The 25,650-nt window shown below is 42.0% G+C and overlaps 1 protein-coding gene and 1 long non-coding RNA gene across 2 annotated transcripts; one reads left to right on the top strand and one right to left on the bottom strand.

Moving 5' to 3' along the window:
- Nucleotides 1–7,980: 7,980 nt before the first annotated feature.
- On the bottom strand, nucleotides 7,981–10,431 carry LOC126617847 (uncharacterized). The gene is made up of 3 exons (XM_050285937.1): nucleotides 10,034–10,431; nucleotides 8,444–8,582; nucleotides 7,981–8,342 (listed from the first exon to the last, which is right to left on the bottom strand). The coding sequence occupies exons 1-3, from the start codon at nucleotides 10,397–10,399 to the stop codon at nucleotides 8,158–8,160; spliced, it is 690 nt and encodes a 229-aa protein (XP_050141894.1). The 5' UTR covers nucleotides 10,400–10,431; the 3' UTR covers nucleotides 7,981–8,157.
- A 5,197-nt stretch (nucleotides 10,432–15,628) lies between these two features.
- Nucleotides 15,629–17,582, top strand: LOC126617842 (uncharacterized). Its single transcript, XR_007621549.1, has 4 exons — nucleotides 15,629–15,921; nucleotides 16,005–16,102; nucleotides 16,278–17,008; nucleotides 17,125–17,582. It is a non-coding gene; the product is annotated as an uncharacterized LOC126617842 (long non-coding RNA).
- The last annotated feature ends 8,068 nt before the right edge of the window (nucleotides 17,583–25,650 follow it).

Below are 25,650 nucleotides of genomic sequence, written 5' to 3'. Positions count from 1 at the left end.
GCTACAAATATGTACATATACATGAGTCAAAATAAACAAACAAGAGGGAGCCTTCACAAAGGTTGCTTAGGGGAAGTCTCAGCAGTCGGTAGAGGCCCAAAAGGAGAAAGCACCGGAAGGTGGTTATCCGGAGCCTCAGTACTGGACAGAACCCCAGAAGGAGGAGGCATTGGAGGTTGATCATTTGGAGCTTCATTATACGGTACAGCCCCAGAAGACGAAGGTAATAAATGCCTTTGGAACAAACCCACAAACCTTTGATGATCAAGTAAAGCCTGACCAGCAGATTCCTGCATCTGGTCAAGCTTCATTTTCATGTTTGTAGCATAGTCATGCGCGAGCCTGTGCAACTGTTTATTCTCATGCTTGAGCGCTCTAATCTCCTGTTTGAGACTTATCACTTCAACAGCCAATGATTCAACTTGGCGGGTTCTAGCAAATAGGCGTTGGGCCATATTAGACACAGAACCTGCACACTGAACACTAAGAGCCAGAGAATCCTTAACAGCCAACTCATCAGACCGTTTGGAAAGTAGTCTGTTATCTTTGGGAGTGAGAATGTTCCTGGCCACCACCGCAGCGGTCATATCATTCTTCATCACAGAATCCCCAACGGTAAGAGGACCAATAGGGGATATGAAAGATGGGCGTCATACGTTGTCTGGAGAAGGCGTGGCTGCCTCTTCTCCAAGGTTCAAGTCAAAACGATGGTCGGAGGGGCCATACATTTTCAAAGGTGTTGAAGAGATAAGAGGTCAGACAAATCAAGATCTTAGAAGTGCAAGAAGGGAGCTTCTACTGGTGGAGATTCAAGTGTGCTGTGGAACTTAATGCCAGCCTCTATAAAAATCTGCACTCGACGAAGCTTCAGAAATCGAAGAGGCGTTTGCTTTCTCAAAAGCTGGGCTGCTCAGAGACCACGAAGGCCGATCTCAGAAATCGAAGAGGCACCTGCTTTTTCAACCTCGTCAGCACCTGTCACATGCACACTCAGCTTTGCGGAAATTACGGGCAATCTGTCGAAAATGTCTGGTGAAGTAGAAAGCATGTGAATCTTACTGTTCAATCACCACTCTCTACACACAACATCAATTCCTCAGGTACCATATATAACTTTGCCAAAGATCTCTGACAAAGTTTAGGCACGAAAATTTCGAAGTTCCAGCTACCCTACTATTACCCACAAGGGTAAAGGAACAGCACCACTGCTTGACAACTGGAAAGTCCCTATGTGTGTCGACCTCCGTGTTCCGTGGCAAGACAGACTGGAAAGAACGTCCAACCTTTACTCACATTCGAGAAAAGACTCCCAACATAATTACTTTCTTAAAAGCCGAAGTGGCACCGCTTTCCGAATCTCGAGAGCCAGATCCCCGACGGGATTGCTTGTTCGAAAACCGAAGAGGCACAGCTCTCAGAACTTCGAAAACCAGATTTCTTTAGATAAAGCTTGTCTGTAATCTTCACACGCAGCATCAGCTTTCCAGATACCACATACCACTTTTTCAAAGTGCTCTAACAAAGTTAAAACACGTGAAGCTAGCAGCTCCCACTACATTGCTGTGACCAAGAAGGGTAAAGGAATAGCAGTACTACTTGCTATTGGGAAATTCCTATATATGTCGACCTCCTTCCTCCACGGACAGGCAAACCTGCAAAAATGCTCAACCCTTTCTTGCATTCGAGAAGGCACCCTCAACATAACCTCTCGAAATACTCAGCTTTATTTCCCCCCGATAATACCTCAGCAAATAAGCCACACCAAGAACAAGAGTATCTCATATCATCAGGGTTGAAAGCAAGAGTATCCCATATCATGCTTTCTCCCTGTTCTTGTCTTTGTCCTTGTCCACACCTGCAAGACAATGAGAAAGAGAGCAGTCAATCGGAACCTGAAATCAAACCTCCAATCTGGAACTGACTGCCTAGGACCTTTGCCTGGTTGCTTACTTAGCATTGCTCTCGAGTACTCATCCTCAACTGTTGTCAAGGTCATGAATTCCTCCGGCAAATACCTCATGACAGTTGATCAGATATTGGCTCTTTACACTGAAGCTGCCAAGCATAGATGAGTCAATATGAAGGAATATTCTGAATGACCATTTAAATGCAAAGGTTACACACCACTTCTGCCATGCAAAAGATTGAAGCAGAAGGTTCAACGATGAGCTGAAACAGATCACTACAGCACGACACCTTTCCATACCACATTCACTATTATGTCAACAGGAAGAGTATCCCATATCATCAGGGTTGATCATACTCTAGATTTGATGGGCTTGTTTTGACCCTCAAATTCTTGAGTCGACTCACTAAGGTGTCGTGAACTGCACGTGCCGATTTACCACTCTTGAATCAAATCCTTAAAGATCAAGCCACCAACGGTCCTTGAAGATATCACAAGCCCGATTCAAGATCAAGTGTCCACCACCCTGAATCAAATCCAGCCTAGTTCAAGAATAAGCCTGTGGAAAGTTACTTCTTCAAAAGCAAAAGTATTTCATATCATCTCTTCTCCATTTGCTTCTCCTTATCCTTGGTGCTATTTACGACACAAGGAGAAGGAGAACAATCAACAGGAAGCCGAAGTCGAACCTCCGATCCAGGTTGCTTGCTTGGAAGTCTGATTGCTTACCTTGTCTGTTACCTCCTTCGACAAATCTCCTAACTCGGCGACTTGGGGGACTCCTACTATAGGGTTTGTATCGCACTTGACCAAGCCCGAAACTACAAGTAAGCTTCAAGTGAAATTGATACATTACCTTGTGCATCTTCATCGGTTAAAGATATCACCCCTGGATGGAGGAAAAGTACTTCCAGGGAAGATGCCACATCTACATATGAGACAGATAAGGTAAGTGAAAATGATACCACACTTCGGTACTTAGAAGTTTCGTGATTACTCAATGGCTTGGATCTTGCAAGTCCCCAACCGAAGAGCTTCCCTCACTCGGGAACTTAAGGGAGCACTGTTTGTACCATACTTGACCAATCCTGAAACTACTGAGCACGGGTCAACGTTATACCGTCAATGACCCAGAAGAGCTTCCCTTCAACCAGGAGGCCAATCATAATGCGACACGTGTCGACATCAGAAGCCAATCACAGCGCGACACGTGTTAACATCAGAAGCCAATCACAACACGACACGTGTCAAAACAAAACTAGAAACTCTCTTCTATAAATAGGGATCATTCTCCCACAATAATCTCTAATGTCATTTTGTACTAAACTATTCACTAGAACTCACAAAATGAGAGCTTGAACCTATGTATTTGTGTAAACCCTTCATAATTAATGAGAACTTCTCTACTCCGTGGACGTAGCCAATCTGGGTGAACCACGTATATCTTGTGTTTGCTTCTCTGTCTCTATTCATTTACATATTTATCCTCACTAGTGACCGAAGCAACCAAGCGAAGGTCACAAAACCTGACACTTTCTGTTGTACCAAAGTCCTCACTGATTTTGTGCATCAACAGAAATAAAGGGAAGATTAGCAATTTTTCTAATCCCCGGCAACGGCGTCAAAATTTGATGTGGTAAAAACTAGCACACAAATTAAACCCTATGATTTAGACAATTGTAGTATGAGCAAGTAGGGATCGTTCTAGGCCGGGGATTAGGAGGGATGTTAATCAACACAAATTAAACTTAAAAACTGAAAACTAAACTATACTAACACAAAATAAGAACTGAGGGGGTTTTTGATGAATTTTAAGAAACAAAAGTAAATAGCAGCAATTAAATTGAGTTGTAAAAGGAATATGGGTGAAAAGCTAGCAAGAGGATTCTTCTCCACACATGAAACATATGCATACAAATTGATTTCCAATTATTCTTTCTATAAACCATGAATGATAATGCCCCAAATTAATTGTGAATAGCACTCATTAACTCTCAGATTATCCTAAGTTCATTAAATTGGACTTAGCAACGCAACCAAATTATCCTTCTCAAGTTCCTTAACTATGAAAATCATGATAGAGACACATATCAAAGGTCATTAAGTTCTGTGAAAATCATAAGTATTGACAACGCATTCGTAACTATGAACTACATGATACTCCTGCCAAGAATTTACTTAACACAATCATGACTAGCGACTTTTACTACTTATAAATATAAGTTCATAATGATTAGGTGAAATTCCTTTATATTCTAGCATCAAATCCCTACATGCAAACTAAGAGTGCACCTTTAATCAACACACAAGAACAAGTTCTTAATAAAACAGATAAGTAAATCACATTCATGTTTTATGAAACAATAACTGGATGTAATCAATTCATATAAAACATATGTTCATGGCTTCGAATTCCCTCTAGCTAAAAAGAAATTTAGTTACACATGTTCGTTATAGTTGAAAAGCAATTTAAAATAAACATCGAAACTAAAATAAGGATAGAAAGAACTCTCGAATTCCCCAGCACTCCAATGGCAGATTCGGCACAATCCTTAGATCCAGGTGCATGGCACTCCTCCTCCTATCCTTCCTTGCAAGCACAAATCACTCTTTCCCCCCAGAAACTTGCGGCACTCTCTATATTTTTCTCCTCTCCCCCCCTGAAAAATAAGTAGTATTTATAGGCAGGGGGCACGACACAATTTGTGGAGGAAAAGGAATTGGTTATTTGCATTGTTTTAGAACCCCTTAAATCAAATAGGAAGTGGTTTAATGTGATAAGGAATCCCCCTTGCAGTTGGAGATAAGGTAAAGTAGGATTAGGATAGGATAAGATAAGGTTTGTTAAGGATAAGGTTGGATAAGATAAGATTGGATAAGGTTTCCCTTTAATTTCTGATTCCTTGTCTTCCAAGCCTCAATCCTATTTCTTCCAGATTGTAGTACATTCCTAGCCTCATTTGACCACCAAAAACGTTCATCCCAAGTGCTCCCACGCATGCTATCCAATCCAAGTCCAAAACTGCTCCAAATTGCTCTGTTTAGCCATTTATTGTCATCTTTCCAAATTAGACCTACAATAATATGAAAATAACTTAAATTACGATAATAAATGGAAATTAACTAAGAAAATGCAAAGAAATAAGATAACAAAGTCGCATAAATATGCTCCTATCAACAGTGAAACATTAGATTCCATAATTCAATCACTTCATTTGGTTTTGAGATGATCAAGGAAGACCATTGTGTGTATCTTAAGAAATTTGAGAAAAATATTATACTTTCTCTGTATGTTGACGACATCCTCATAACGAGAAATGACAAGACCTCCATACAAATCACAAAAGTGTGGTTGTCATCCCATTTTGAGATGAGGGATATGGGAGAAGCACATTATGTGCTTGGAGTTAAGATCACCAAAGGTCATTCAAGGAAACTTCTAAGTTTGTCTCAAAAGACTTACGTCAAGAAGGTACTTGAACGGTTAAAGATGAAAAACTCTAAACCCCATAGACACTCATATGGAAAGAGTGCAAAATCATCCTTAGAACAGTGTCCTGAGATCAAGAAAGAGAAAGAACAAATGACAAACATACCATATGCCTCTGTGGTAGGAAGTTTGATGTACGCAATGCTTTGCATGCGTCCGGACAAGCTCACTGGCAAGTTGTCAAGAGTACTGTGAGAGACCTACAAGGAACAAAAGACTTAGCTCTATGTTATCAAGGATGTGATTACAAGATAAAAGGATAGAGTGATAAGGACTAGGCAAGTGATGGAGATGAACGCAAGTCCACCTCAAGTTATGCTTTATTCTTGGAAGTGGAATAGTTTCCTCAAGTAGCAAGAAACAAACTTGTGTTGCTCTACCAATGAGGGAGTCAGAATATGTTACCCTTAGATCAGCTATTCAAGTAGCTATTTGACTTCGGAGGTGCTTACGACACATGGGTATTACATCACATTCCCATGAAGTTGTATTTGTCTACTGTAATAATACCTCGGCCTTAGCATACACTAAAGATCCCAAGTATAATGCAAAATCTAAGCACATAGATGCACGATACCATTTCCTTAGGAACAAGGTTACCATGGGTGAAGTAGTAATGTTGAAACATATCTCGACAAGCATGCTTGCTGATCCCATGACTAAACGCATAATTAGAAAATGTTTTTTGACTCGTGTAAAGAATATGGGTTTACGTAGGGTTTAATGTGCTTTTCTTTATATAACATTATTATTGATTGAATAAAGCATTGAAGTTTTCATTTCATATTTCCTTTTGGAATGATTGTTTACACATCTTTACAAGTGTCAACAAGCTAGAATTTGTTCTTTACACGAACAATTCGCCCTGACACTGTGGTAGTGAGCAGGATGAGAAATATGTGTCCTCGATGCATTTGAGTGTGAGACTTGTATTTGCACGTACCTATATACACTAGATATATGTATGTATGTCACTTTAAAAATGTCTAAGCTGAGACCTAATAGAGGTCAAACATGAAATTTATTTTGAAATTCATGGTTAAGCTTGTAAAGCCGGATGTGAGTATCTAGATGGGCGCCAACAGGGCGACTAGGATAGAATGCTCAAGTTAGGCACTTGTGTAGTAAATAGACTAAAACCCGTACGGTGTATGCTCAATGGACATGTGACACACACATTGAATTGAGGATACACCATAGCATACAAATTATATTGTATGTGCTATTACGAATGGATAGTGAAAGTGATGAATTGATCACTACTTCAATCATTGTGTGAACAACAAGGGATCTATATGATTCCACCCTTATGCCCTTTTGGACTATAGTCTATGTCAGAAAGATGAGGTTTTATGATCACTACTTTAGCATGTTTATCTAAAGCAGTCAAGTTAGCTATTGTTCCAAGAGGCGTGTCTAGGCAATAGTTAAACCAAATTAGGCTGACGTGAGAATTTAGGAAGACAGTTTGAAGACAACACCATGTCATGTGGTTCATTCGTTGTGCAGTGTCTTTTGATATTTGTTATTTAACATAAGACATGGATACATGATGCTTGTGAAACATGACATTGCTTTTTATTTCATAACGAGGGATAAAGAATGTCAGGTATGGTGTATGACAAACAGTATGAGGTATAAAGTGATAGACTTCCGAGTGATGCACTCTTGTTAGTTTGGTGATAGCTTAATAACCGTTCTAGTGGATATGTACGTTCTTTTCTCGCAAGGTCGCGCATTCCACTTCCTGTACGAGGAGATAAACTAGAATGGCTGTGAAGTATGTGGGTTGATTGAGATTATGCCACACCGTAAGTGGATGAGTGAGAGATGTAGGATTTATGTAATAAATAAATCAAATAGTGATCCACCCACCCAAATTAGGGCGATGGATTGATATAAATCTCTTAATTATCTTTTGTGATAGTTAGAGAAAAATCAAGAGATATTTAGATTGGAGCATACTCGGGATTTTTATGGGTGTTTTAGTCACTGTTCCCTCTTCCCAACCACTATATAATAAAGCTTTGAGGAAGAAACACAAAAGAAAATACAAGCATTTTCAAGGTTCACAATATTCTAGTTAGGTCTCTAGGGTGATCTCCACAAGAGGAGAAAACTAAAGGGGTAGCTCGACATATCGTAGCCAACTCAACGATCTTCGAGGTTCTAGATACACCTTGGTTCATGTTCGTATGATCGTGTCGAGATCCAAACTTCCACACAAGAGGTATAAACGTTCCTCTACTTAATTTATAGTCTTCCAACACCCGTATACACACTTGTTTACTTTTGGTCTTTCGAATTACGAAAAGGAGGCTTTCAAGTCTTCACATACCCTTTCGTTTTAGCATGACAAAATAACAATGTTTTACAATTGCACTTACAAACGTTTGCACTCTGTACACTGACTAATAATGATGTTCAGCAATAATTGATACATAATCTAGCGTCAAAATTATGAATAAAGTAGAAAATACAAAGAAAAAGGAACGAACTGTGTGTTCAATCGCTAAGATACAGACGATGTTAGAAGCCCGCAGCCAAAGAGTTAGGACTGGTAGCCAAACGAAAACGAGAAGCCTTTGTATAAGAAAGATTCATTTGTTTTCACTTGGTTTATCACAGGAAACCGTATCGTAAGTTACAATGATAATATTTCTTAGCGTAAGTATTTGCAATTTGCAGGTGACCAATAGATACCAAACATCGCCGTGACTGTTGAGTAGTTCGTAACAGAATTACATAAAACATAATTCTACTAGGAAAGTGTGATGAAGTGCTGCAATGAACTAACCAAACTTGGAGGCCAATGCTTCGTTTCTTTGACGTATGAGAGGTCCGTATAGTGAGGATCAAGAAGCGTTGCAATTGTGAACTGATTTTCTGCAAGCAGGGGGGCGTGTTTGTCGACATACAAGGCTGCTGCTAGAGCTGCATGCACTTCTGTAGAAAAACCAAACAACAAAAATGAATTCGTTAGAAATTGAGAGAATTTTGTCGGGATTAGCTTAGGCAAGGAACGTAATATCTACTCAAGTAGGTACCTGGATATCCCTTCAAAGATATGGAAACATCCTCCATCTCTGCAACTGCATCTTCTCTGTTGCCAACCTCATACAAAACCAAGGATCTGCCTACTCTTGCATAGTCTGAAAAGGCAAAGTCATTGTACTTCTCAATCACCTGAAATGAGATAAAGACGATGTTAACTGTGAAACTCGTTTCTTCTACCCGTCTGTCTCTCCGAGTATAGTAATGGCTAGGTGCAAAGATGTTCCTTGATTAGAGAACTGAAACAATGCACAAAAGCACCAAAGACGATGCGACTTTTAAACAAGGAACCAAACCATCATGATTCATGATGATGACAATGACATAAAGTAGTTGGTTATTACTGAAACACAAGATATGCACATTTCAAATTGTCGAGAGGATTCAAAAAGGCAGAGCAATAATGATTATTAGACACACAGCAAAACCATATAATTCTGAGAGTTAACTGACCCAACACTCCTAATTTCTCTAATTTGTAGGCAGCGGAAGATTATAAAATAGAACACAAAAACAGGTGAACTACTTAATCCATCCGTTGTGCAGCTTATCTAAAGCTGGAACAGCTGTCTCTCTTCTCCTTTTTTTTTTTTTGTCGGTGAGGTCCATCGTAGCTAAGCACATTCCATGGAACCCAAGGGAAGATCAATTTAAAATATGAGAAATATGTTTCTTACATGCTATGTAATAACAAAAACACCATGGCATGGCAGGAGCTGTATCCTATCCAGTTCCGGCCATACACGCATTCAAGGAAATAATTGACTAGTTTTTGAAAGCTTCGATTTATTCGGACATAAAAATTAATTAAGAAAACCTTGTCATACAATCCAGCCCCACTCTCTCTAGTGCACCACTCTGTTGCATTTCCAATAACCACATCCACACACAAATGCACACAGGCATACACTCATACGCCAAAACAAGAGAAGAGAAGCATGCACGAGACCAAATCAATTCCAGTTGGAAGATTGTAAGGTTGGAGGCTATTGGAAGAAGCTACTCTCGGCTGGAATGCTGGAAATCAATCACAGTCATACCTTTTTGGAGCTAGCTGTTATATCCATTGTATAACTCTTGGCTAGGGCTAGGTACTTTATTCAAGAGATTGTTTACTTTAGCCTACAATTAAGGGATCCTGTTTCCTAGTTATTGTAAAATAGTTAGTTGTCTTCCAAGGAGTAAATTAGGGAGTTGATTGGGAACTGATTGGAGGCTGTGTCCTCCGTTCCTTTCTCTATATATGTTCCAACTTGTAAATGATTTACACATGAAATATACATAAAAAATTCAATAATTCCACATAGCTTTAACAGGTGAGTCATGTCCGTACCGGAGTTTCAAGTCCACCATTGGCTTCATTCAATCAAGTTAACGGTTTATTTGGTTCATTCAATCAGGTGAGTCATGTCCGTACCGGAGTTTCAAGTCCACCATAGCTTAAAAGAAATATAATGCCCACGTTTCCTTGGGAAAGAAATAACCCCAAATCCAAATGTCCACCATTACCAATATATAAAGACAAAACTCAGGAAACAGGCAACAGGCAAAACGTAGTAGTGGTAAAGTGAGTGATTGAGTACCTGAGTAAAACAGACAAGAGCTTGGTCAAAGTCACCCAGAGCCTGCAGTTCCCTCCCTTTCTCCAACAACTCCAAGGCATCCGATATTCTTCGAGAAATTGCATCGCTTGCGTCTCTCTCAGCAGCGCTTATCGGGTTGAAGCTTGTGAGAGCAGAAGAAGTGGAACCAGAAGGGGTTGTTGAATTTACATTGCTACTGTTGGTGTCACTACAGCTAGCTTTACTTGGGAGCAGAAAAGTAGCCAAAGGAAGTGACAAGAGAACCAAGCGCCTGCTCAGCAATGGCCATTTTACGTTTGCTGGTTGAGTTGAGGAAGAAGAGGTCGGGAGAAGATGGGGAATGGGTGGTGCTTTACATGCCCTCATATTGTTTTGATTTAATTTTGTGGGCAAAGCCTTTCTGCCTCCTAACTTTATACTCTTTTTTATTTTTATTTTTTTTGTAAATCCAATTTTATTAGACTATTTCCAACCCTTTGAGTTAAAACCTAAAAATTTAACACATAAAATTTAAGTTTTAACCTATAAGCAGTTTTTTTGCTCCAACCATTCTAGGTTAAATTCTTGACCCGAGATTATTAAAGAATGAATTTAGGCTAATTTTTTTTGTTGAAGTAGGTTTTTTCAAAAAATAAAAAAAAAATTATGTAGACTATCCTAATTTAATTTTATGAACATTTTAACCTAAAAATATCTAAATTCCGATAAATATTGAAAAATTACTAAACCGACACCACAAAACTCATGAAATGCTATGAAACAATATTTTTTTAATTAATTTAGCTGTTGGATTTAATTTTGGACCATTAGATCTTTTTTTTACCATTAGATTTGATCATATTAGATCTCAACCATTAGATTCAAAAAAAATTATAAATATAAAACCATTAATTGAATAAATTAAATGTGGACCGTTGGATAACCAATGGTCCATTTGAATTGTGACCATCAGATCAGAAAATGAGTCGTTGGGCTCGTGTCACGAGGCGAGATGATGGCTGACACACATGGGTGGGCCAGCAAAATGCTGAGGTTGCTTAATGCGTGGGCCGTGCGAACTTCTAGGCTTCGGCAACTCAACTTCACTTCCCTCATCCCACTCGCACAAGTGGGTTACATCACCAAGAGTAGCTCCAGCATACGTTGGAGCCCGATGGACAAGTGCTCGAACAGCGCCACATTGCCCTAGCAACGAAGTCTAGCCCACGTTGGTGATTGTGCTTGAGGGAGAGGCCCGACATGAATAGCTAGACCGAGAGCCCGATGGCCAAATGACGCAAGGCTGACGTCAAGGCGATGTCAGCCACGTTTATCTTTTTTTGCGTCAGGCACATGCGCTTCAAGCGTCCGTGGTGGCGCGTCGTCCAACATGTTTTCAGACGTGGGGCTCGCGGCGCTTTTCTGAAATGTTACCGTTGGGGAGGCCACGTGGCTTCTCCACATCCGTTGGATTTCAACAACTACATTTTATGGACCATTGGATTTCAAATGGTAAAAAAAAAAAATTAAACCTTTATTAATTTCAACCATTGGATTTGAGATCAACGGTCCACATTATTCGCCTTTATAAATTGAAAAAAAAAAGTAAAAAATTCTGAAATGTTACCGTTGTGCCACGTGGCACAATCTAGAGGGTTGGAATTTGTTGATGCACAAAATCAGCGAAGACTTTGGTACAACAGAAAGTGTCAGGTTTTGTGACCTTCGCTTGGTTGCTTCGGTCACTAGTGAGGATAAGTACGTAAATAAATAGAGACAGAGAAGCAAACACAGGATGTACGTGGTTCACCCAGATTGGCTACGTCCACGGAGTAGAGGAGTTCTTATTAGTAGTGAAGGGCTTACACAAGTACAAAGGATCAAGCTCTCAATTTAGTGAGTTCTTGTGAATGATTTAACACAAATGGCATTAGCCAATATTGTGGGGGAATGACCCCTATTTATAGAAAAACTTGTAGCTTTGTCACATTGACATGTGTCATGTTATGATTGGTTCTTGATGTCGACACGTGCTGCGCTCTGATTGGCTTCTAATCTTGACACGTGTCGAGTAGTGATTGGCCTCCTGGTCGAAGGGGAACTCTTCTGGGTCCTTGACAGTATAGCGTTGGCCGGTGCTCGGTAGTTTCGGGATTGGTCAAGTATGGTACAAACAGTGCTCCCCTAAGTTCCCGAGTGAGGGAAACTCCTCGGTTGGGGACTTGCAAGATCCAATCCCTTGAGTAATCACGAAACTTCTAAGTACCGAAGTGTGGTCTGATCTTCATCTGCCCTTCTCTGGAAGTACCTTTCCTCCATCCGGGAATGGTGTATTTAGCTGATGAAGATGCACAAGGTAATGTATCAATTTCACTTTGAAGCTTACTTGTAGTTTCGGGCTTGGTCAAGTGCGATACAAACCCTATAGTAGGAGTCCCCCAAGTCGCCGAGCTAGGAGATCTGCCGAAAAAGGTGACAGACAAGGTAAGCAGTCAAACTTCCAAGTAAGCAACCCAGGATCAGAGGTTTGACTTCGGCTTCCGGTTGATTGTTCTCCTTCTCCTTGTCTCTCATTCAACTGCCAGGATAAGGAGAAGCAAATGGATAAGAGATGATATGAGATACTTTTGCTTTTGAAGAAGTAACTTTCCACAGGCTTATTCTTGAACTGTGCTGGAGGGTTTTCTGGTGCCCTTCAGAGTATAAGGCCGACTCAAAAATTTGAGGGTCAAAACAAGTCCATCAAATCTAGAGTACGTTCGACCTTGATGATATGGGATACTTTTGCTGTTGACGGAATAATGAATGTGGTATGGAAAGGTGTCGTGCTGTAGTGATCTGTTTCAGCTCACCGTTGAACCTTCTGCTTCAATCTTTTGCATGGCAGAAGTGGTGTGCAACCTTTGCATTTAAATGGTCCTTCAGAACATTCCTTCATAGTGACTCATCCACGCTTGGCAGCTTCAGTGTAAAGAGCCAATATCTGATCAACTGTCATAAGGTATTTGCCGGTGGAATTCGTGACCTTGACAGCAGTTGAGGATGAGTACTCGAGAGCAATGCTAAGTAAGCAACCAGGCAAAGGCTCCAGGCAGTCAGTTCCAAATTGGAGGTTTGATTTCAGGTTCCGACTGACTGCTCTCTTTCTCCTTGTCCTGCAGGTGTGGACAAGGACAAAGACAAAGACAGGGAGAAAGCATGATATAGGATACTCTTGCTTTCGACCCTGATGATATGAGATACTCTTGTTCTTGGTGTGGCTTATTTGCTGAGGTATTATCGAGGGGAAATAAAGCTGAGTATTTAGAGAGGTTATGTTGAGGGTGCCTTTTCGAATGCGAGAAAGGGTTGAGCATTTTTGCAGGTTTGCCTGTCCGTTGAGGAGGGAGGTCAATGTATATAGGGATTTCCCAATAACAAGTAGTAATGTTATTCCTTTACCCTTCTTGGTCACAGCAATGTAGTGGGAGCTGCCAGCTTCACGTGTTTTAATTTTGTCAGAGCACTTTGAAAAAGTGGTATGTGGTATCTGGAAAGCTGATATTATGTGTGAAGATTACAGACAAGCTTTATCTAAGGAAATCTGGCTCTCGAAGTTCTGAGAGTTGTGCCTCTTCGGTTTTCGAACAAGCAATCCCGTCGAGGATCTGACTCTCGAGATTCGGAAAGCGGTGCTACTCCGGTTTTTGAGAAAGTAATTATGTTGGGAGTCTTTTCTCGAATGTGAGTAAAGGTTGGACGTTCTTGCCAACCTGTCTTGCCGCAAAACACGGAGGTCGACACACATAGGGACTTTCCAGTTGTCAAGCAGTGGTGCTGTTCTTTTACCCTTATGGGTAATAGTAGGGTAGCTGGAACTTCGAAATTCTCGTGCCTAAACTTTGTCAGAGATCTTTGACAAAGTTATATGTGGTACCCGAGGAGTTGATGGTGCATATGGAGAGCGGTGATTGAACAGTAAGATTCACGTGCTTTCTACTTCACCAGAAATCTTCGACAGATTGCCCGTAATTTCCACAAAGCTGAGTGTGCATGTGACAGGTGCTGACGAGGCTGAAAAAGCAGGTGCTTCTTCGATTTCTGAGATCGGCCCTCGTGGTCTCTGAGCAGCCCAGCTTTTGAGAAAGCAAACGCCTCTTCGATTTCTGAGATCGGCCCTCGTGGTCTCTGAGCAGCCCAGCTTTTGAGAAAGCAAATGCCTCTTCGATTTCTGAAGCTCCGTCGAGTGCAGATTTTTATAGAGGCTGGCAGTAAGTTCCACAGCACACTTGAATCTCTACCAGTAGAAGCTCATTTCTTGCACTTCTAAGATCTTGATTTGTCTGACCTCTTCCTTCTTCAACACATTTGAAAATGTCTGGACCCTCCGACCGTCGTTTTGACTTGAACCTTGGAGAAGAGACAGCCACGCCTTCTCCAGACAACATATGGCGCCCATCCTTCATATCCCCTACTGGTCCTCTTACCGTTGGGGATTCTGTGATGAAGAATGATATGACCGCTGCAGTGGTGGCCAGGAACCTTCTCACTCCCAAAGATAACAGACTACTTTCCAAACGGTCTGATGAGTTGGCTGTTAAGGACTCTCTGGCTCTTAGTGTTCAGTGTGCAGGTTCTGTGTCTGATATGGCCCAACGCCTATTTGCTAGAACCCGCCAAGTTGAATCATTGGCTGCTGAAGTGATGAGTCTCAAACAGGAGATTAGAGGGCTCAAGCATGAGAATAAGCAGTTGCACCGGCTCGCCCATGACTATGCTACAAACATGAAGAGGAAGCTTGACCAGATGAAGGAATCTGATGGTAAGGTTTTACTTGATCATCAGCGGTTTGTGGGTTTGTTCCAAAGGCATTTATTGCCTTCATCCTCTAGGGTTGTACCTGGTAATGAAGCTTCAAATGATGAACCTCCAATGCCTCATCCTTCTGGGGTTTTGTCAAGTACTGAGGCTCCGGATAACCACCCTCCGGTGCTTTCTCTTTCTGGGGCTTTACCGACTGCTGAGACTTCCCCTAAGCAACCTTTGTGAAGGCTCCCTTTTGTTTGTTTATTTTGACTCATGTATATGTACATATTTGTGGCTTATCGAAAATATTAATAAATAAGCTTTGCTTCATTTCAACATATTGTGTTAAATACACCAAAGCCTTCTTCATAAAGTTCTTTGAATTTTTGCTTTTGTTGAAACCTGTATTGTTGAAGCTTTGTGAGTGAAGCATGTAGTTTGAGGTAGTGTTCCCTTAATTTCCCGAGTGAGGAAAACTTCTCGGTTGGAGACTTGAAAAATCCAAGTCACTGAGTGGTTGTGAGACTGCCGAGTATCAAGGTGCAGTAGCATATGGTGGGAGTCCCCCAAGTCTTCAGGCGAAGAGAGTTGCCGAATGAGGTGTCTCGCGTGTTACTAATTTGTCAAAGTAACGAATCCTTGTTTCGATGTCACACATTCGTATATGCTTTATCTAAAAATATTTCCAACTTTTGTGTGTTTGATGCTGCATGCTATTGACTAGACAAGATCAAGTGCAATTAGTAGCTTTTCTCTCTTTTTCATCTTTTCTTTGGTGGAATTGCTTTTCGTTTCCACTAATCAGCCTGAGTGGATGCAAGCTAACACCTTTCTCTATAGCTCAGATTGCAAAGTCGTCTTCATGAAAGTTTTTCCTTATCTTGTGAACTACAACATATCCAAATTTGAGATCTATCGGAGTAGTACAACTTCAGAAATTCAAGTATGATGAGTAACTGTTCATCAATGTTCTGTTAATCCGTCAGACTTGTTGTGAGCTTCTAAACTCCATTTTCTCTTGTTTAGATCAACATACTTTCTTCATCGAAGTTGTTCCTCAGCTTGTGAACTACAACATATCCAAATTTGAGATCCCTCGGAGCAGTATAACTCCAGAAATCCAGGTATGATGAATGACTGGTTATTATTTTTCTGTCAACCCGTCAGATTTGTTGTGAGCTTCGAAACTCCATTTTCTCTTGTTCAGATCGGTATGCTTTCTTCATTGAAGTTGTTCCTCAGCTCGTGAACTACAACATATCCAAATTTGAGATCCCTCGGAGCAGTATAACTCCAGAAATCCAGGTATGATGAATGACTGGTTATTATTTTTCTGTCAACCCGTCAGATTTGTTGTGAGCTTCGAAACTCCATTTTCTATTGTTCAGATCGGCATGCTTTCTTCATTGAAGTTGTTCCTCATCGTCTCTTTCATAACATATCAAAAATTCAGAATGAACTAATGGTTAAATATTTCCAGATCTTCGAAACATCACAGCAGCTTCGAAATCTGCAAGAATCCGACTGTCATGTTTGGAGCTTCAACACTTTAATTTCCGTCGCTCAAACAGAAATGGTTCCTTCTTGAAAGTTGTTCATATGCTCAAGAACTATAGGGTGTCCAAAATTCAGCTCCATTGGAGAAGAGCAGAGGTTGTAGAAATTTGATAGATGAAAGGAGGCGGAAGAGGGAGAGAGAGAAAAAGTCTCTTGGGTTGGATTTCTATTTTGGGGCATATTCCAATTTTTGTAGCACCTTCATTATTGATGAATTGCTTGTACTTTTGTCCATTATGAAACTTGGGACTTTGGCTTGTTGTTGGATCTATTATAATATGTTTGGGAACATATATAAGTGAATAAATAAGAAGGAAAATTTTGGGCCCTTGTGGGTGTAAAACAAAAAATGTTTATGTTTACCCAAGTGTTTTTGTACAAGTTCAAGGGCATCTTGGGTTTTGTGAACAAAATTTGTTTATTTGGAGCAAGGTTTTGTGTTGAAGCTTTGTAGGTGAAGCTTTGGTGTTGAAGCTTTGTAGATGAAGCTTTCGAGGTGAAGCTTTGATGGTGAAGCTTTGTAGATGAAAGTATGTAGAGGGAGCTTTCTAGGTGAAGATTTTTTAGGTGAAGCTTTGTAGGTGAAGCTTTTTTAAGTGAAGCTTTTCGGGTGAAGTTTTTTTTGGGTGAAGCTTTGTGGGTGAAGCTTTTTAGGTGAAGCTTTGTGGGTGAAGCTTTTTAGGTGAAGCTTTGTAGGTGAAGCTTTTTTAAGTGAAGCTTTTCGGGTGAAGTTTTTTTTTGGGTGAAGCTTTGTGGGTGAAGCTTTTTAGGTGAAGCTTTGTGGGTGAAGCTTTGGAGGTGAAGCTTTTCGGGTGAAGCTTTTTGGGTGAAGCTTTTTAGGTGAAGCTTTGTGGGTGAAGCTTTGGAGGTGAAGCTTTTCGGGTGAAGCTTTTTGGATGAAGCTGTTTTTTTTTTTTTTTTTTTTTTTTTTTTGCGCTTGACACGGTCTTCATTTGCTTGTTTTGTAGTGACTGTGGAAGACGGATTGCTTTCTGATTGAGAAGGGTTCCGGCATCGCTTGCTATGAATGTAAAAGAGTGAGGGCTGAGTTGGCTAAATTACCTCTTTATTGAATTCATTGCCAAATGGCCTTCATTACATAGGATGCCGAACGGCTATAGCTCAACACTTGTACATCGTGAGTCTATTTGTAGTAGTACTTCAAGTGATCAGCGTTCCATGGATGGCCAAGGGTCTTGCCATCGGAGCTTCTAAGTGTGTAAGAGCCAGGGCGACTGATGCCAATGACTTCATACGGTCCATCCCAGTTTGGACTAAGTGTGCCTTCACTCGGGACTCTGTCGCAGAGTAATCTTTTCTTTAAGACCCAGTCTCCTATTTTGAAAGAACGAGGCTTGACCCTAGAGTCATAATAGTTGGAAATGCGCTGCTTGTAGGCGACATTCCTCAAGTGAGCTTGGTTTCGGTGTTCCTCGACTAAATCCAAGTTGAGGGTGAGTTGTTTGTCATTTTCACTTTGAATGTAGTTCTGGACTCGGAATGTTGCTTGCTCGAGCTCAACAGGGACAACCGCCTCTGTGCCAAAGGCAAGTGAGAATGGAGTTTCTCCTGTTGAAGTCCGATATGAAGTGCGATATGACCAAAGAACTTGGGGTACAAATTCTGGCCAACAGCCTTTAGCTTTGTCCAAGCTGGTTTTCAAAGTGCGCTTGATTATTTTGTTGATGGCCTCAACTTGTCCATTAGACTGGGGATGAGCTGGAGAGGCAAAGCATAAGTTGATGTTGAACTTAGAGCAGAACAACCTGAACTTCTTGTTGTCAAACTGTCGCCCATTGTCAGTGACTATCGCATTGGGAATGCCGAATCTACAAAGGATGTTCTTCCACACGAAGTCTTCTATCTTTGCCTCAGTAATGGTTGCCAAGGGTTCTACTTCGGCCCACTTTGTGAAGTAGTCCACTGCAACAACTGCGTAACAGACTTTGCCCTTCCCTGCCGGCATTGGGCCGATCAAATCAAGTCCCCACTGGGCGAAGGGCCAAGGGCTGATCATAGGAGTAAGAGGCTCTGGAGGGGAATGAGGAATAGTTGCATATCGTTGACATTTGTCACATGAGCGGGATACTTTGATGGCATCCTGGTGGAGTGTTGGCCAGTAATATCCTTGGCGAAAAGTCTTGTGTGCTAGGGACCGAGATCCAGCATGATCTCCACAGACTCCCTCATGTATTTCCCGAAGGACGATTTCCGCCTCGGCAGGCGTAAGACACCTTAAGTATGGCAGGCTAAAACCTCGCTTATAGAGTTGATCATTGATGATCAGGTAGCGGGTAGACTTGTATCGAATTTGCTTAGCCTGGACTTTATCATTTGGGAGGGTGCCATGAGCAAGGAAATTATAGATCGGGGTGATCCAACTATCCCCCTGTTGTAAGTTGCATACTTCTGCGGCCATGGTGCTTGGTGTTGCCAACAGTTCGACATGAATTTTTCTTCCAATCTTGTCTTCCACAGCTGAGGCGAGGCGAGCCAGGGCGTCTGCATGACTGTTTGCCGCTCGAGGAACTTGGGTGATCTGGTAGTGGAAGTGCTTGAGCAAAAGTTGTGTTTGCGTAAGATATGCTGCCATGGAGCTGTCCTTAGCATCAAAGTTGTTGGTAACCTGGTTGACCACTAATTGGGAGTCACTGAAAATATCAATTTGTTTAACCCCGAGGTGTTTGGCCAAACGTAATCCTGCTAGAAGGGCTTCATACTCGGCCTTATTGTTTGATGCCTTGAATTTGAAACGAAGAGCATACTCCATTGCTACTTTGTCGGGCGTAGTCAAGACTAGTCCCGCTCCACATCCCTGTTGGTTGGATGAGCCATCAACATACAGACTCCATGCTGAGGTCGTTGATTCTACTTTCTGAGCTTCCGATGGTAATGAAGCTACTGCTTCAGGTGTAGAAGCAATGTCAACAGGATATGTGAAGTCGGCGATGAAATCTGCTACTGCTTGACCTTTTTCGGCTGGTTTTGGTTGGTAGGAGATGTCAAACTCACCCAATGCTATCGCCCATTTGATCATTCGCCCAGACGTGTCAGGACTCTGGAGTATCTGTCGAAGAGGGTGATTGGTAAGCACGATGATGGCGTGTGCTTGGAAATAAGGGCGAAGTTTCCGAGCAGACATGACCAATGCTAGAGCTAATTTCTCAATGTTGGAGTATCGTGTCTCCGCATCTTGTAGGGCCTTGCTAGCGTAGTAGACGGGCCGTTCGACACCACTGTCCATTCGAATAAGAACAGAACTGACTGCTGAAGCCGAAACCGATAGATAGATGATGAGAGTGTCACCAACTTCTGGTTTGGAGAGCAGAGGGGCTTTACTCATGTACTCTTTGAGGTTCCTGAATGCCTTGGCACATTCCTCCGTCCATGTAATGTACTTCTTATTTCCCTTGAGTGCTTTGAAGAAAGGAGCACATCTGTCTGTGGCCTTAGAGATGAATCTGGTTAAGGCTGCCACCTTGCCAGTAAGGCTTTGGATGTCTTTTGAAGTTATTGGCTCTTTCATGTCGAGGATTGCTTTGATCTTTTCAGGGTTAGCTTTAATGCCTCGTTGGCTAATCATGAAGCCTAAGAATTTGCCAGAGCCCACGCCGAAGGCACATTTGTTGGGGTTTAACCTCATTCGATACCTCTTCAAAATAGTGAAAGTTTCAGATAGGTTGGTGATGTGTTGGTCAGCATGTTTGCTCTTGACTAACATATCATCAACGTAAACTTCCATGCTCTTCCCAATCTGCTCGACGAACATTGAGTTGACTAGTCTCTGATAAGTCGCTCCTGCATTCTTTAGGCCGAAAAGCATGACTTTATAGCAGTATAGTCCTCTGTCGGTAGTGAAGGTTGTGTGTTCTTGATCCGAAGGGTTCATGAGGATTTGGTTGTATCCTGAGTAAGCATCCATGAAGCTCAGGAGTTCACACCCGGCCGTAGAGTCTATAAGTCTGTCAATAAGAGGAAGAGGGAAGCTATCTTTCGGACACCCTTTGTTTAGGTCGGTGTAGTCAACACACATTCTACACAAGACCTTTTGAAGCAAAAGACTTTCTTTGGTCGGATTTTTCTTAACAAGGACCACATTTGCTACCCATGTCGGGTAATTGACTTCGCGGACAAAACCTATGCCTTTGAGTTTTTCAACTTCTGCTTTCATTGCCTCGTATCGTTCAGCGTCATAAGATCTTCGCTTCTGTCTCACCGGCTTGATCTTGGGGTCAATACTCAAACGATGACAGATGACATCGGGAGAGATGCCTGGCATGTCCTCGTATGACCAGGCGAAGACTTCAGTGTTCTCTTTCAAAAAAGATATCAATGCTAACCGAAGGGGTGGTGACAATGTGGTGCCAATCTTCACCATGCGATTTGGATAATCTCTTGAGATAGGTACCTTCTCCAACTCTTCAGCAGGTTGGGCTTGCTGGGTGAAAGAGTCATCTCGAGGATCATCGGGTTGATTGTTGCTATCAGGAAGATCCAAGTTCGCTTCATCTAGGCTGGTCTTTGTGACTTGGTCATGTACAGACAGGGTTTCCTTGGGTCCGGGCAAGTGTTGTTGCTTAACTGAAGTGTTGTAACATGATCGTGCACTAAGCTGATCTCCTCTGATGTAGCCGTTGCCATGGGGGGTTGGAAATTTCATCAATAGCATATGCGTGGATACCATAGCCTTGAGATCATTGATGCCTGTGCGCCCAAAGATGACATTGTATGCCGTTGGGCAGTCAACCACTAGGAAGTTAGTGGTAATGGTAGCCGTGTAAGGGCCTGTACCAATAGTAAAGGGTAAATGTATGCTCCCTAAGGGTTGCACGATATCACCGGAGAAGCTTATCAGAGGAGAAATCGAGCGATCGAGCAAGTGTTCAACTACACTGAGTGCCCTGAAAGCTTCGGCAAACATGATATTGACCGAAGCCCCTGTGTCTACGAGGATTCGTCGAACATCAAAGTTGGCTATGTGAGCCTCCACGATCAATGGGTCGTTATGAGGGTAGATGATGCCTCTTTCTTCCTCAGGGTAGAAACATATCGGATCCCAGTTAGGTTTTTGATACTTCCTTCCCCTGATGTCTTCCACGTGAAACACTTGGTGACCAGGCCTCAGACTTCGTTCACTGTTTTTCATGGCCCTATTGGAAGATTCAGATATGGGTGTGCCGCCGCTTATGGAATATATGACATTCACCTGGCGTTGGTTACGGTTATCCCTTTGAGGGTGAAGAAGGAATTGATCAATTTTTCCTTCTCGTGCCAAAGCTTCAATACGATCACGGAGGATGATACATTTCTCGCTATCATGGCCGTTATGCTCATGGTAGCAACAAAACATGCCCGCGTTATTCGGGGGCGTGTAATCTGGGTGCCTCGGCTTTGGCTTTGGTATCAGGTGAGCTATGCTGGGGTAAATGGCCGCGCATGTGGCATTCAAGGGCGTGTATGTCTCATACCTTGGGGTAGGGGGTATCTTGACGCGGGTTTGACCCACTGCATTGACTGCCTGGGGGCGAACGTTATTGTGGCGATACCCTTGGTTATCGGGATAGTGTCCCTTACTCTTTTTACTGAAAGGAGAGTGGTGAGGATGGAAATCCTTCCTCTTGCCTTGAAATTGATATGTCTGTTGATTCGGTGAAGCATTATGCAAGGCATGGGGAGGTGCCACTGCTGTTTGGAAAGTCGAGGTCTTCTCATTTAGGTGAGTCTGGCTTCCACCTCCCACTTGTTGATAAAGGATGGTTGTAGGGGGTTTCTCCTGATATGTCTTTGCCTCGGCGGAGGCATGGTTATAAGCCTGCGCCATCACCTCAGAGTAAGTCTTCCAAGTATTGGCATTGATCATGTATTTAAAGAAACAATCACGTAGGCCTGCCGTGAAGGCTTTGAGGGCAGTCTTGTCGTCTGCCTCGGCACACCGGGAGTATTCATGGCTGAAGCGGCCAGCATACATACGTAATGACTCGTCTGGCTTCTGGCGGATAATGTACAAGTCATCTGCAGAGTGCAAGCGATCGGTTTGGAAAATGTGTTGGGAAACAAATAGTTTCCTCAATTCCTCAAATGAGTCTACCGTCTCAGGTGTAAGACGACAATACCAATTTAGAGCTCCACCAGAGAGGGTGGAGGGGAAGAGAAGACATCGCTCTTCGTCGGTGTGCATCCGGTATGCCATGGTGGACTCAAAGAGGTTAAGGTGCTCAATCGGGTCCTCTTTTCCAGTATAAAGTTGCAAGCCAAGCTTTTGCTTTGTCTTTGCTTGAAGGGGGGTGTTGAGGATCCTCCTTGTAAGAGGGCCAGGCCTGGGTCGGTTCCAGTCAGGTATTTCAGCCTGACGTTCAGCCTTCAACTTGTTTACTTCCTCAAGAAGTTGTAGGACAAGGGGGTCCTGAGCGGAGTTATGTGTCACTGGAGCTTTCTTTCGTAAATCTCCATCTCCTCTTGGAATTAGGAAGGTTTGATCAAGGGCATGTGATTTTTCCCTGGACTCGCTGTACTGGCTTCCAGGGTATGTCTGTCGGAACACCTCTGAGTCCCCTGTACCCTCATGTCTCTCTAGGACTTGTTGCCCCTTCCCCAAATTGGTGGCCGGCTTGGGCCGTGGCAAGGGACCGAGTCTCTCAGAAATCCTTGGGTCATTAATCTTTGAGCTTATATGGATGGAATTCTCTTGACGTTGCTTCAGGAAATCCCGACAATCGCGAAAGACGGCTTTCGATCCTTCTGCCCCTTCAGCAAAGAGGTGTCTCCCTCCACTTCTCATGGTTCGGGTCGAAGCAACTGGGTTAAGAGAAGCCTCATGTTGCTTATCAAGTCGAGGGGTAATCTGTTCCCTATCAGGGATATCTATGTCGAATGCATGTGACCCTCCATGTTGGAGGGCACCCAGTTGATGGTTGACTTCCACGGGGGCAACAAGCTCGCGTGTCTGAGCTTGCCTAGCTTCGTGGAGTGTCTCGCAGAGCTTCTCATATTGCTCCTGGAGGACCTCATTCCTCATTGCTATCTTGTTGTTCTGAGCTTCCAACTCATCGACTTTAGCTTGAAGAAGAACTCGTTTTCCTTCCTTCTTTCGTTGTTTCGCACTATGTGCAAGGGGGGTGTCATTCTGTGTGCTGTGGCTTCCTTCGCTTCCCATGTTGGAGAGGGATGCCTGATCAAAAGAAAGTGTACGAATGATAGAAACCAGCTTGACACAGCTGAAGAGAGTAGGAATAAGTGTCGTTTCCCACAGACGGCGCCAAATGTTGATGCACAAAATCAGCGAAGACTTTGGTACAACAGAAAGTGTCAGGTTTTGTGACCTTCGCTTGGTTGCTTCGGTCACTAGTGAGGATAAGTACGTAAATAAATAGAGACAGAGAAGCAAACACAGGATGTACGTGGTTCACCCAGATTGGCTACGTCCACGGAGTAGAGGAGTTCTTATTAGTAGTGAAGGGCTTACACAAGTACAAAGGATCAAGCTCTCAATTTAGTGAGTTCTTGTGAATGATTTAACACAAATGGCATTAGCCAATATTGTGGGGGAATGACCCTTATTTATAGAAAAACTTGTAGCTTTGTCACATTGACATGTGTCATGTTATGATTGGTTCTTGATGTCGACACGTGCTGCGCTCTGATTGGCTTCTAATCTTGACACGTGTCGAGTAGTGATTGGCCTCCTGGTCGGAGGGGAACTCTTCTGGGTCCTTGACAGTATAGCGTTGGCCGGTGCTCGGTAGTTTCGGGATTGGTCAAGTATGGTACAAACAGAATTCAAAATTTTTTTTATCCAAAGGCAGAGATTAATTATGTGAATAAAAAATTAATAAAAATTTGGAAAAAAAAATTTGAAAAATTTTGAAACAAAAAAAAAATTGATTTTACTTTTCTATAAATACCTTCTCATTATCTTCTATCTTACACCACAATTTCATATTTTCTCAACTACTTTCAACCACATTCCTATCTTTCTCTCAAAGTTTCATTCCAATTTTTTTCCAACAAAATGACTAATTATGCAGGTACAAATTGGACGCTTATTGAAGATGTTACGTTGTGTGCTAGCTGGGTTGAAGTTACTCATGATCCGATTACAGGTAATGAGATGCAATTGCAAGAAATGTGGAGTCTTATTCATACCAATTATGTTGAGAAAATTGGTGGGAAAAGAACCAGAGAATCGATGTCCAGTCGTTGGAGAATACTCAGCCAATCGTTTAGTATGTGGAGAGACGTCTTGGCACAAGCTAGTAGTAATCTTCAAAGTGGGGTTGTAATTTCTTATTTATTGAATAGAGTACTTTATGTTGTTTCCAATTTATTGAATTTAGTACTTTATTTAAACTAAGAGTATATTTATTTAATTTGGTAATTTATTTATACTAAGAGAATCTTTATTCAAAGGACATAAACACACCAAATAAAATTACATAAACATACCATAATAAAAAAAAATCACTAAATGAACTAAAAAAAACACACCAAATAAAATTAAATAAACAAACCAAATAAAAACAAACACACTAAATGAACTTAAGTATCTTAAGCTTGTTTCAAGTCAATTTGCCGGTCATTGTGCATATATGGGTCATGAAGTGCAGTATATCATTGAATGAGCCTTTCATTGTAACATCCATCCCTTTCTAATGGCTCGTGTTGCACAGGTTCTTCAATGGCGTCATGAGAACAATATATTTGTGTTCTTGAATTGTTCATCGTGTCTGACTCATATTCATCAACGGCATCATAATCGTACTCATCTTCCACAATCATGTTGTGAAGAATCATGCATGTCATCATGATGGATCAAAGCGACTCTAAATCAAACATTTTGGCAGAACCCCTGACAATCGCCCAACGAGCTTGGAGGATACCAAAACAACGCTCCACATTCTTCATGCACCCCTCTTGACAGCTTGTAAAGTGTTTTTCCTTCACACTTCGCGGACGTGGCATTGTTTTGACAAACAACGACCACCTTGGGTAAATTCCACCTGCTAGGTAGTAAGGCCTGTGGTACTTATGTTCGTTGACCCAGTACATGACTCTTGGTGCTTTTCCTTGCAGGACATCGTTGAACATTGGGGATTGAGGAAGGACATTGAGGTCATTTTGAGCTCTCGGAACCCCAAAAAGGCGTGCCAAATCCATGTATCAAAAGATGCCACCAGCTCCAAAATGATACTTTTTGCTCATTTTCTGTCCCCATAAACTCCTTGCCATGCACTTGGACAGTTTTTCCAAGTCCAGTGCATACAGTCGATGCTTCCAATCATCCCTGGAAAACATCGCAT

This window comes from Malus sylvestris, chromosome 1 (assembly GCF_916048215.2).
Source record: "Malus sylvestris chromosome 1, drMalSylv7.2, whole genome shotgun sequence".
NCBI classification, from domain to species: Eukaryota; Viridiplantae; Streptophyta; class Magnoliopsida; order Rosales; family Rosaceae; genus Malus; species Malus sylvestris.
This window is presented reverse-complemented; position numbering and strand designations above follow the sequence as displayed.

Coding starts and splice junctions, on each gene's coding strand:
- LOC126617847 (XM_050285937.1), bottom strand. CDS start 10,399: ATGAGGGCATGTAAAGCACCACCCATTCCCCATCTTCTCCCGACCTCT. Junction 8,583..10,033: donor CTCTTGTCTGTTTTACTCAG/GTACTCAATCAC, acceptor ATCTCATTTCAG/GTGATTGAGAAGTACAATGA. Junction 8,343..8,443: donor ATCTTTGAAGGGATATCCAG/GTACCTACTTGA, acceptor GTTTTTCTACAG/AAGTGCATGCAGCTCTAGCA.